The following is a 13,635-nucleotide window of genomic DNA, read 5'->3' as shown; positions in this document are numbered from 1 at the left end:
CTTCTTCCACTTGTTGCATTCCTTTTTTTTTTTTTTTTTTTTCTTTCCATATCGTCCCCCTCCTCCCTCCCATGTACACGCACACACTTCTCATCACACGGTCATGTACTTTAGCCATCCATCTCCCACCTCTGTAGATCCGAATGTCTCAATATGTCATAGGGACCATGAAGGTTCAATTGGAATCACATGTTGTAGCCGAACTGAGGATTTCACCCCTTATAAATAAGATGTCAGTTCAGGCTGTGCTGCGTGGTCTCTCGCAATCCTGAAACTGAATTTGAGCCATGTGAGATCTATTTATGAGAGATCTGTTTATGTGAGCATTGTGTTTTGCGTGTCAGCTAAGATACAGTTATCTCATATGAGAGATATTTGACGCTAGATATCCAGCAGCGGGATTTATTTGTCCTTTTATTAGTTTGCCTTATGACTTCCCATTGCTTTGGAATTGACTTTTATGGAGAGTAATCGCTAGTTTGTCACAAAAAAAAAAACATCTCATTGTCACCCTTTCAATTGGACGGGAAATGAAGATAATCCTTTGTTTGTCCGGGACACGCCAAGCCAAAGTTAAACAGGGAGTGAGACAAGAAGGGAGGAAAGAAAGAGGACTCACCCACTCAAGATCTGCCAGCAGATACAGTACATGCATTTGTCTTAGCGAGCGTGTGTGTGTGTGTCTGCATGTGTGTGTGTGTGCGCGCGTGGTGCGTGCACGTGGGCCTGACAGATGAATCCTGTTCTGCCAGATTAATGCACATTGCAAGTGTGTTCTACAACTAAGGCCAAATGGCCACTCAAATTAGATGTGATTAAATACCCCAGTGTGATTCAGGTTCAGAGACTGTTTGTAATACTAATCAGCACGCACACACACACACACACACAAACACCATGCACATACAATCACTGGCTGAGGATGTGGGAGACAAAGTTTACAGGCGGGCTAATCATGATAATGCCCCTTTTTATTGTTTTAGGAAGACATCGCTCAGCAGAGTCCTGCAGCACCACCACTCAGTGAGCACCCACAGGGAGACAGCTCCGCAATGTGCTGCGTTAATTTAGAGACTGGAAACGATTTAGCTCCCACCGGAGCATGGCAGCCACTTCGGTTCCGTAAAGTCTCGGGGTTTATCATTTGTGTCGGGACTCTGTGTGCGTGCTGGTATGCAGGTGAGGTGGATGTGAACGCCGTTTCTCCCCAGTCAGCAGCATAAATTAGGTTTTGGTCATCAGCAACATGCAGCGGTTTCTGCAGTCCTACTTTGTAACATGTCCAATTTTACAAATACAATGTGCACTGTTTTCTTAGCTCAGTCGGTTCGGAAGTGGTGACTGACAGTGTCATTGACGAAGTGACTCACCGGTGGTCAAAGAGATGGATCTCTGTTTGGCTTTTTCAGATGCATTCGACAGATTAGACAGAGCTTTGAAACCGCTCAGCGCCCTGAACTTTTCACCCCCTACCACACCAAACGGGCTCTGTCCTTTATGCATCACCCGGTTAGATTAGATTTGTATTTCTGTTATTCCTGGTGCGTTTGCAGTGGCATTTTGACCTAAAAAGATCAAATTCTCAAGCTGCGTCCGTCTGATGGTGTGGCTATGAGATGACTTGGACGTGATTCATTGTTGGCGAGCCTGCAAATCTGGCAGTGTAGTGTAAAGATGGCCATCCCCACTAGTAGGCTGGGGATGTTAATCTGACTCACTGTTGTTATGAACAGTGACACATTGTGCCGCATTCCTTGCCCATATATGACTCCTGGCGTCACCTCTTTACAGGATTTAACACATATGTCATGGTGTGTAACACTATGACATCCGCTCAAATCCAGAATTCATTATTATGTTTGTTAGGATGTGCAATAGTGGTCTGAATGAAGAGCAGTTTTACCACACTTTGAGCTGGAATCTTTTACAGTTTACTGCTTCAAAATGGGATTTTAACTTTTACACTTTATTTTAACATTGCGAATAGTCAGCAGATTAAACCAGCAGTCTGCTTTGGTACAGAACTATTGTAGGACTATGTGTGTGTATGTGTGTGTGTGTTTTGCCATTACAGTGAGCATTAAAAGGAATAACAGTGGAGGTGTGTGGAGACGAAAAGTGTCACATCGGTCCCGCTCGGTGATTAATGGTGTGATTAGCTGCTCCAATCCATGTCAGAACCCACATCCCACTCACACACACACACACAAATGCACTCACAACATGCGAGCGCACACAAACACACACAGGGGCCTATTAATGGCCATAAATGGGAGAATCCAGAATCCAGATGCGGCATGCAGATAATTGTACTAAAAACACTAAATGTGGAGTCCCGGGCCAGCAGGACTTTATTCTGAGTTCAGCATGTTTATTTTTGTAATTTAGTTATTTCTACAGGGACTTAAATCACGGAGTAAAACACCCCAGTGCGGGTCAATTTTTAATAGCGACCAAAGTGTGTTTTGAATGCGCCCTCCCTCCTCTTCCTCTGCCTCTCACCTCACACAAACCTTACCTTGCCATGCTGCCCTCCCAAATTCAGATGCCATTAAAGTCTGCATGCGCGCCGTGCTATTTTTATCCTACTTAAAATACTTTCAGTGTCTACACAGAGTAGACAGTTTGAGATTCTTGCGATGGTCGTTCAGATGAACACAACGGGCAGATCATAGATACAAAAAGCAATACATGAAATTAGCTCTACTGTGGAGAGAAATCTCTTCATGCACATTGTCTGAGTAGTGAGAGTGCAGACTATTGCTAAATTGACTAGCCATGTATGTTTGTGTTATGTTTCTGTGTGTGTTTACGAGAGTGGGCAGTATGCGTTTGTCACAGCCCTGGTTTTACAACATCCTGCTTGATGATTGAGAGTCACCGCAGAACTTCTCCCAAGACAAGACACAAACTTTTCTCAAGGGTTACTCATCTGGCTGTACATTTGTACATCTGTTTGTGCGTGTCTGATGATGTTTGTTGGTACGCTTCCTGCGCACCTGTAGGACAGTCATATGCTGCCACCCCTTCTGCACAGCCTCTCACAGACACACACGTCTTGTGGTAAGCAGCGGTGACAGAGGAAAGATGTCATATCCTCCTCAGCCTGCTCCATTAGGGTCTATTACGCTATTACATGCCGGTGAGTCACAATGAGGTACCACTAATGCAGCACTTAGCGGACCACTTCAAAGATGTCTGCTTCTTTTCTGTGGAATATCTGTCTGAGAGCTCTGGAATGAGTATGCTGTGGCATCTCTATACATACAAGGCCACAGAGCTGCAGTGGGGGTGTTGTGCGTCCGCGTTTCTGCGCTTGTCCACCTGCCTGTTTTCCACATTTGCACTTTGAGTAATAAACATGAGTTGCTTCAATGTTTTTGTCCACTAATCCATGCAATCCTCTTTTTCTCGCCACTTCAGGCAGCAGGCTTTGCTGGCAGCCATCAGCGAGAAGGACGCCAACATTGCCCTGCTGGAGCTGTCGTCCTCCAAACGCAAGAAAGCCCAAGAGGAAGTGATGGCTCTGAAGAGAGAGAAGGACCGGCTCATGCACCAGCTCAAACAGCAGGTACATCCAGCGCATGCGACCACCAAGTTATTTATACGTGGCCTATAAATGATGAATTAAATTTACAGCACTCCGCGTCTGAGAGGTTGACTGGCCTGCACATGAATCACATTGAACCTGGTCCTTTGGTCACAGTTTAGGGCAGGTACTGGCTTTGCGAATCAAAGCAGGACCACAAATTCAAACCTGCTGCAGACAATGAAGCATTGCCTACATAAAAGCGACCTAATGGGAAGACTTTTGAACTTGAAAACCAGGAACAGATAGAGGTTAATAATTCCTGGTAGTTAACAGAATAGACTTCCCCGCCTCAAACCACACTCAATGCGATCAGTCATCTTAAGCCAAACCAGTCAAGCAGGAGCTGTGATTCCAAATCCAGGCACATAAACACATGTGCAAAGCCATATTCTTAAAAAAAAAAAAAATCATGTCGCAATCAGAGTGATTAGATGCGCTCAAGTCATCGCCGTGGGTTGGTTTCATTGTTGAGTCACTGGCGGACTTTTTTGTCCGTCGTCTTCCGGCTAAACAGACATAAATCCCAGCACACACATACACCTACTCACACACTGATTTCCCATGCTACCCTGACTCTCAACATGCCTCGGGGCTGAGGAAGGTATGCGGGTCATTAAGGCCTGGTCAGACCACATCAGTGACTGATCTAACGTGAATGCTAACAGTAATGAGCTAACAGCGGGGAGTCCACCTATACGGTCTCCTGAGTCACAAGAGCTTCTGGGAAAGATGGTGCATTTAAAAGTCAACAGATGCAGTGGCTGGTTGTGCATGTAAGTGCGAACCCGTGTTTGTTCGTGTCTCGTAAACGGTAAACAGTTCCTAGGGGGTGCAATTCCATTCGAGGAATTTCGAGGAAAGCCTATTATCTGTTTATCGCCATTGGATGCGTCATGTTTTCCCGTTGGGTAACTGGCAGTTACAGTCCACCTGATGATGTGATGAGCTCTAATTGCAACGATGTGGCCTCTGGGTCTAGAGCAGAAGAGATGAGAAGAAAAAGTCGGAAAGTAAAGGAAGGGAGAAGAGAGGGCAGTACATACACAAACTTTCATTATCTCTTCTTTCTTGTAGATTCAAACCAGATTTCTTAAAAGTCTTTGGGCGCATAAATCTATTTAAGTACCTATGACTATTGCAAATGTGTTACATACAGTGCTGTAGACACCTAGCGCAAGGGCTGCAAGATGAATCTGTTAAGGTTGAGGAAGTTGTAAGGTAAGTAGCTCCAGTGGAGAGTCTTTGCACTGCCTTGGCTCCTTCCATTCCACAAAATGATCCCTCTGGAGGTTACGTTTTTCAACATTAAACACACCGGCTCTCTGTCTTCTGACCCACTGACACACATATCAGCATAGGGTGCCGTCCTCAGGTCCGCAACGGCCAATGGCGGAAGGAAACTGAACCAGGAAATGCCAAAGAATTATGGGACTCGAAGTCTCTTAGGAGAAAGCTGATCTTGAGACAGCAGATAGATTTACAGATAGCATTGCCCCGTCTGACCTCCCCACATCCCTCTTTTGGAAGATCTTATATGTATGTATGTGTGTGTGTATGTTTAAAGCGGGCAGCCTAAGACAAACTTCCCTTTCATTCGGTTTTCTTCCCTTTGAGGCATATGCCCTCTTCAGCTCATACAAACACACATCTACAAACATACAGACACACATGAAGAGTGTAGTGTTTAGACTTCCTGAGGAGGGTCGGAACAAATGTGTCCCCATGTGGGAATTCTCTGAGTAGTCTATACAAGTGATGGATGGCCACACATTGATGGCGCTTTGAAGCTCGGAAAAGACGAATTGAGAATTCTCAGAGGTGTGTCATTTTGTGTGCCTTTCTCTCTCTATCCTCTCCCTCTTTTCTGGACGCACTTGAGCATCCATCGCTCTCACTGAGAGCGACTTGTGTAAAACTATCTCCCTGTCTGGAGCTGGGTCACGGTGTCACTCAGCTTTTTACCAGGATTGCGGCGCTGCGCACACAAAATACACCCAAAGACCTGATTAAAGGAGCGCGTGTAAAATGCTGCACAACCTTTCCCCAGCTGCCTGTTTGTTTAAAGGCGTTCTTGTCAGCCTCCTGTGTCCATATGTGTTAATACAGTCCTTCTCTAATCATGGCAGGCTGAGGTTTGGGATGCAGCTGTGAGCACAGCAGTCACCAGTGTTTAAACCAGCTGCGCACTGATACACATGCAGAAACACACACACAGCACAGATATATTGTGCAGGCCAAGTCTGTTTTGGTTAGAGATGTCTATAAAAGAAAAAAAAAAGAAAAAAACTCCTCTCCTCTCCTCTCCCTTCCTTCCCCACCCCTCAGTAGTGCCACCTGTGTCTGTTCCAGGCTGCCTGATGTGCAAGCAGGCCTGGAGGCCATTACCAAGCTGTTTACTCTGCGAAGCTACTCATTAACACTAATTAAAACACATGCATTCCACCTCACAAGCGTTTTACGTGTGAACACCTTCTTCGCACATGCATGCAGGAATATGTCTCTAGGAAGAGAGTGGATGTGTGTGCATTTCCGTGTGCGTGTCTGTTTGGATAAACTGGATGGCCACATGTGGGCTGTCCTGACCACACAGCCAGACTCTTCCAGAAGCAATTCATCACTTCATTCATTTGTGTTTGCGTCTCAGGTCATTAAATATTAAATATGTGCACACGCATTTACACACACAGCTTCAGACTCTTGGCTTCTCATACTACCAAATATGGTTGTTATTAGATGAGCAGGAACATGGTTCTTATTAGATTTGTGGCAATGACTAAACACATTATTCCTTTTGGCCCTTGGCCAAAAATTATTTTTGAAAATGAGAGAAACGACAGTGAACGGGACAGATGCTAAACAGCATTGTGGAAGTTTGTGCGTGGAAGTATTAGTACGTATTGTATGGCTGTGCAGTAGTTTTATCAGCTGCATGGTATACGATAATCATTTTCCCAGCCTCAGTGACAGGTGTCGGCTCTGTAGCGGTTGAATTGAGGCCAGCTCAACCCAGTCACACCTGCTAATGTCAACACCTGAGGTCGTGCATGGGCGTACACTTCAGCCCAGCCTTTAACGGCTTACCACTGGTCTGGTGTCTGTCTGAGGCCCCCCCTCGCCTCCATCCCTCACTCTTCATCTTTCTCCTTCCCTCTCACTGCACCGTCAGTGTTCTCACCTTTTGTAAGCTGCTCTTCTCCAATCTTAACTAATTGCTAACCTCTTTAATACCAGCCACATCCTTTCCTGTGATCCTGACTGGCTCGTTTCCTCAGTCATTAGACTTCAGCTTCTTATCTCGGCAGTGATGTCCCCGCCCCGGGCCGCTAACTACTGTAACACCGTCTCCCTCCTGTCTTCACAGCCGACTCAGGCCTTTTCTTTTTTTTTTGACTCTTCCTGAAACTTCATCTAAACCACAGGTGTCAAACATACGGCCCGCGGGCCAAAAGGGTCTAATCTGGCCCACAGTGTGAATTTGCAAAGTACAAAAATTACATAGAAGACTGCAGTTTTTCAATGAAAATAACTGTTAGCCCTAAGTTGTCCACTGTTTTAGTAGGAGAAGTGGACAGAACACAACACAGACACCCAGGACTAAACAACAGACAGCAAAGTGCCCAAACTGCACTTATTTTACTTAAGAAATTTCCTTTTTTAAAGGCTAATTTATCAACTGTAAACATTCTCCTAATTTACTTGTTCTTTTTTGCACTAAAACAAATGGAAAAAATCAGGAGCTGTCGTTACTTATAGGTTATTATCTTACTGGTCCGGCCCGCTTGAGATCAAATTGGGACTGTATGTGGCCCTCGAACTAAAATGAGTTTGACGCCCCTGAAAAAACGAAGGAAAGCCGAGAAATTTTGTGTACGCTTCTTTAGAATCGTCTCCATCCCATATGCAATCCCACTTCCTGCTCTGCAATCAAAGTTGCCCTCAGGGGAAGCATCTACAGTTAAGGGAATAAAGCCGAGCCCGTCAATATATCTGCACCCACTCTGTCTCTGTCTCTCTCTCAGACAGCTGGCCTCACAGCAAGGCAGGCTGACTGTTAATGTTACTCAGCCTAGGCTGTTATCTCTCTCTAAAGCAATGATGTTGGCAGTATGACAGCCTCTTCCACTCTCACACAAATGCACATAAACACACACAAAGGACACATAGCCACACACTCACGGCCATGCAGAATAATGCATATTTTGCTGTAATTTTAATCAGTGACATCTAAAATGAGGTTGCCTCATGCGGCCCGGAACGCCTGTGGCCTAAGGCTGCACGAAACACTGACTAACTGTTCTTTGTAGGATCTGTCTAATTCAATTAAATGATCATCTGTTATATGGCTGACATTTGACAGACTTACGATATTTTCATCAGGCGCTCCGACACACTCAATTTATGACCTGTCAAATGTCGTTAGCGGCACAGTTTTTATCATATTTGATGGCTTTCAACATGCGTTCCCCTCGTCCAAGAATTCCTCAGCGTAATCATTCTGAGACCCGGAGTACATTTTCAAGAAACAAATAAGCAGTGTTGGGGAATTAAACGGCCTAGCGTCATAATTATCTGGTTGCTTGTTTGTCTCCTACTCTTTTTTTTTTTTTTTGCAGACTCAGAGCAGAATGAAGATGATAGCGGACAACTACGAGGAAGATTACATCCACCCGCAACACCATCCTCATCATTCGCACCACTTGCATCCGGCAAACGTGCACCACCGAAGTCTGCCGAGAGGGCCCCCCCACGCCAACCACCGGCCCCCTATGGACCAGGTCAGTATGAATGCGTGCAGACAGACGCTTAACCAGGAAAAAAGAAAGAAAACTGTTGAGCTTTGAGCTTGTTTACACAAGTTGACATGTTGTGGGCTCTCGTCTTTGTGCTTTTTAAAGCTGATGTAATTTCATATTTGTCATCTCCACTGCGAGTCAGTTGTGGTCAGATTTGACAGCATAAAATTTCCCCTCTCTCTTCTCCCTCAACCCCGTTACTTCCTGCCAAGTTAGAGTTATTCATATCATTTAGATAAGAGGCCTGAAGGGGAGACCTGCCAAATGAGTGTTTTGGATTGATGGGATTTGTATGTGAGATTAGTTTATATATCACTCATCTCTCATTCAAGCTTTCTAGTCTCATATCATATCCAGACTGGCCCGAGGACAGACTTAATGTGTGCGTTTGAAGGCGGCTAAGGAAGAACAAACTGTTGTTGTTGTCAGCACAAAGTGTCTGCATGCCAGCGTGAGCGTCCAAGTGTGCATGCGCTTGCCCTGCCCGTGCGCGCTCGCGTGTGCAGAGGCGTGGAGATTCACACCTGAGCTTTATGTACTCAGATGAAACTGCTGATGGGAGGGGAAAGCTATCTTCAAAGGAAGATAGAGGAGATTTCGCTGCCGTTCCATTTGCTCATAAAAGCCTCTCGCTTCTTGAATGTAATTTAAACTCATCACAGCTCTATTGTTGTCAAGAATCAGTGATTGGGGGGATTCCAAACTATGCAGATGTGTGTGAGGGAGTACGTCTATGGTGATTTAACATGAATACCTGGGGATTTCCACCTGTGTCTAAATCCACATTTGTTCTATTTAATATGTTGTATTGCGTGTTTCTAGACTTTATAAATATTCCTGTAACTGCATAGGAGTCCACGCATGCACCGGGGTTCCCCTGTGCTTAATAATAACTCTAAAATACACACATGTGCTTAAAAGCACACAATAATGTCCATGCATCATCACACACATACGGGAGGACGGGAGAGTTGGTTTTAATATATTTTTTTTTTTCCATTCACGCCTGTGGAAAGATCTCCAATGAAAATGTAAGGATCTGGGGTTGATTGACGCCCATATGCACATTTTTCACTCAGGAATCTCATGCACACATGATTTAAGAGGAGTGTGTGCGCGCTTGAATTCTTCTCAGCCATGGAATGAATCTATATTTAATTTTGAAGATTTAGCATTTGTTTTAGTGTATGGAAATTTAGAGGGAGGAAACCGATACGGGGCATAGCCTCCACTGAAACCACACTGGAACTCCACGAGGACCACATTTACGCTTCGCCGCGTGGTTATTATTGTATATTATGTTATATTTTAAATCCGACTTGCTAAAATAATAACATCAAGCTATTAAGCTGCATTGTTCTTGTGCATTACTTGAAACCAGCGGTAGGGTTTACATTAAACTGTGAACAGCAGGGGCTCAGATTTTATTATCACACATTACTCCATGTCACTTCGTACTTATAAATATCTTTGCTTCAATATGACTGCCCAGCGCTGTTTTACTGCGGCAGTGTTTATAGTGTTTGACATTTGAAACAGTAGCTCTCTGCATGTGATATTTCACATTTTTAAGTCGGGTTAAAAAAGGCTAGCAAAGAAGGTATTATTAGGGTTGCTGGGAAATGTTGCTAAGAGCATCCAGAATAATAAAAATAAGTCATAAATCTGGGCAGATTGGCTAAATTATACTCGCGATGAAAGATAAATTATTTTGTTTATAGAAGGATTTTGATGGCTCATCCTTTTCCTGTAGCGTGAAAATGAAAGTTAAACTGAAGTCGTGCAAGACAAGACAGTGCCTACATATGCGTATATACAATTACTCAAATGTAACCTGGTCGATGTATTAAGCTAAATTAATTCCTTAAACCTTTCTTGCTCTGTGTGAATTTAAGATATGTGTCTCCTCTGGTGGCTGTCAAACCAGAGATAGCAGTGACAAATGCACCTCTGGAGTCGCAACAGTAGTCACTGCTGTTTCCTTGGAGATGCCTGCACATGTGAGCTTTCCCAGTCACGCACTTAAATGGCCCCCGGTTTTTCAAAGTCAGACATCGAACAGACCACCGTGCTGTGTAAACTTTGGCAAAAAAAAAAAAAAAAAAAAAACGCAGCTCAAACTTAGTGGAGAGATAAACGTTTGTGGTGGGGCAAGAGCGATGTGTGTCCGCCGTTCCACAACGCAGAGTAGCCTTCCACTTCCCGGTGTCAAACCGTACGACGAGACAAGGCGCACAGTGAAAAGCTTGGCTTTAGCAGGGCGATCAAATGAATCAAGGCCATGTATGGATCATCCAGCTGCAAATGTTTTGCAGAGTTCATTTCTTGGTTTGTATGTTATTTATTGTTGCTGCACATCTGCTCATGGTGTTTTTTTTCCTTACAGTGTTTACAGTATGTGAAAGGATAATAGGCTTGCTTGTGCTTTTCTTCTCGCTGGTGCTGCAAATGCTGTAGTCACTAAGAAAAGGCTGAGTTTTAATTGAAAAAAAACAAGGAAACACGAGAAAAGACCATATTAATGTGGCAAATCGCAGAGAAGGCTCATTTTATTTGGGAACAGCATGTCCATACCAAGACAGAATTATCCACTTCTGTCCATGAGATTCAACCAAACCGATGCTTAAAGAGTGAAGTTCTCTAATTGTCCTTCTTCCTCACACAAAAGCAGCGAACAGACCCTGTTGAGAGGGATCAAATGTGTCCCCGCTTGGCTTTTTTTTTCTCAATTTGGATCTTTGACCTCATGGGGAAGTTGAGCAAAGGTCAGGGCAAGTCCTCCGTAGGTGTGTGTGTGCATGTGTGTGCGGTGCTGATTAGGGATGTCAGGTCACACAGTCTGAATATCACTGAAGCCCCTGAGGTGAGGCTGTTTTATCTCTAATCGCTGGACTTCACATGTCTTTTAACTCCCACCCCTACCCTCCTACCCCAGCCCTTTTGCTTTCATGTGAATGTGATTAATCGCTCTACTTGTTTTTCCTGACCACTTTGTTCTGCCTCTCCTTCCCTTCAATTTTGTTTTTATCGCACCTCTTCTCTGCCTCTTTAACCGCTTTTTTACATTGCATTTGCTCCCGGTGCATTTTCTTCCCAACCACCGTCTCCATCATTCTTTCCTTCACTCCCTTCCCTCCATCTTTCCAATTTCAAAATGTAATATACAAGCGAGGCCAGGCCAGTGGTTCAGTGCATTGCTGCGTCCCGGAACGCCACTCGAAGGGATGATTGATGATGATAATGATAATGATGATGATGAAGGTCTCCGTGCACACCCGAGACACCACAATGCCTTTCCAAGATACAGCTAGTGCCATGAATAACATAACAGTGACCACACATGCACATTTTTTTTTTTTTTTTTTTGCATTCGCTCGAGCAAACACACAGCACAGGGCACATCTAAGACTCAAAAGCGCAAATGTGTCCGCTGGTATGGTGGATACACAGACGCAAGAGCACATTTTCCGAGGAGCCAAACCGCATGTCATTCAAAAGCCATTGCCGCAGTTTTTGAGTCCGTCCCAATCCTCTAACTACACTCCCTGTCCTCCATGTCATTTGCGATGCACTCGGTCAGAACGCAGGTGAAATCTAATCACAAGAGACATGCACAGGCAGTGGATTTATCCTCTCGAGGTGCACCCTAGGCCTGTTGCTCGGCACGGAGTGTGTGCAGTTTGACGGGCACGTTGTGTTCATGTTGTTCTCATTTCAGCATGCCAGCATCACTGCCAGATACTTGGCAGCGGCCTCGGAAGGAAATCGAAAACAGCCATAAAGTGTTTATCAGAGACAGAATTATACAACCTTTTCTTTTGGGTTGTTGTTCTTTTTTTTTAAGCCTTAACATGCTGCCTGCCTCAGGTTTATGAGAAGTAGCACATGGTATTTGGCCTGTTTGTCAGCATGTGTGTGCCTCTCTGTATATGTGTGTGTGTGCGTCTATGTGTTTAACCTGGCAGAATGAGCAGTTGTAGGTCTGGCTCTGTTTACAGGACCTGTCACAGGCATTCACTGCACGTTAGCATTTAGCATCTAGCGTGTTCCATTGAAAGGCCATTATATCTATAGGTTAGCTGCTTAGTTATAGCCTACTGAGTTTACCAAGCTTGTCACAACTACTCAGTTCAACCAAAACCACGGTGGACTGCGGCCAAGGCGCTGGTGTTTTTTGCTCTGGTGTCACATTTGCATAGCCTCTGCTTTGCCGGAGCTCATTTTAGCATTATGCAAGCAAGGGTTTGGCTGCAGTGCACTGCCAGTTCACGCTTACCGTCATAATGTTAGTGTCTAAGTGAATTAGCCTTCTTGTTAGCAGGGCTCTTGCCTGCACAGTTTCAGCCCCAAGGAAACCTCGTATGTGTTTAGTTATTGGTTTCTAACAATTGCACTGAGGAAAGCATTTCATGATATCATACACAGCTTTTCTGAATGAGAGCATGAACAGGACTGTTTTGATTAAACATCACAGGGGGCTTAAGAAGACCATACGATTAGGCAACGAGACTCCACTTGTGAAGACATAACCACCAGGCCAGAGTATGTACAGTAAAAATTGTTTGTTTTAGAAGGGAAACTGCTCTTTGTCACATACGTCTTTTGACAGGAAGTATCCATAACACGAAAACTGACGCGTGTATGATGATGCCATGTTTCCGTTGTTTCTTTGCAGGATGATGAAGAGGGAATATGGGCATGATGACCACCGCCGTGGAAACCTGCATTCATTTGTGCGCAGTAAGTTTGTATTACACGGCTACGGTTACACCTTCCACTAATTTTAGAGTTCATGTAGACCTTGCCAGGGGGTAGTACTGTATGTCTGTTCCAGATACGCTAATGATCTTCTGCACAAAGGCTTCTTCAGTGGGTTTGAGCCACCATTAGCCGGGAACACTGATGGCACCACAGTAACCGCAGCATTGCCCCGACTCTCACAGAGGCGAGTGTAATAGAACCCAACTCCTTTTCCACTGCTGGTGAATTTCAGTCGACTCAAGAGTGTCCGTTGATTCAGGGGTTTATGGCTGCTTTCTGTAAAGTGCTCATACACTGCATGCGGTGCATACACACTGTGGCCGTATAGGTAATGGTGTGGTATTAGACCTATACACACACGGCAGCCTAAAGCAAGCATACCAGGGCCCATAGGTGATAAAAACGACACAGTGAGAAAAACCAGAGATGGATGAGTCTGTCTCTCCTCACCACACTTTTTCAGTCATTGTAAAGTTTTACCATTCGACC

At 44.6% G+C, this 13,635-nt stretch overlaps 1 protein-coding gene across 1 annotated transcript in view; it reads left to right on the top strand.

Annotated features, from left to right (window-relative positions):
- LOC311494077 (ERC protein 2-like) overlaps window positions 1–13,087 on the top strand; it is a gene marked incomplete at both ends in the record, with an annotated part of 113,134 nt that extends 100,047 nt beyond the window's left edge. The window contains 3 exons of the mRNA XM_084552933.1: window positions 3,424–3,571; window positions 8,206–8,367; window positions 13,061–13,087. Of these exons, the coding sequence (XP_084409059.1) occupies window positions 3,424–3,571; window positions 8,206–8,367; window positions 13,061–13,087 (337 nt within the window). The remainder of the gene's footprint in view (window positions 1–3,423; window positions 3,572–8,205; window positions 8,368–13,060) is intronic.
- Between the last annotated feature and the right edge of the window lie 548 nt (window positions 13,088–13,635).

Source organism: Chelon labrosus (assembly GCF_963514085.1).
Source record: "Chelon labrosus genome assembly, chromosome: 10".
Classification (NCBI taxonomy): domain Eukaryota; kingdom Metazoa; phylum Chordata; class Actinopteri; order Mugiliformes; family Mugilidae; genus Chelon; species Chelon labrosus.
Note: the sequence above shows the minus strand (reverse complement) of the source record. Positions and strands in the feature narration are given on the sequence as shown.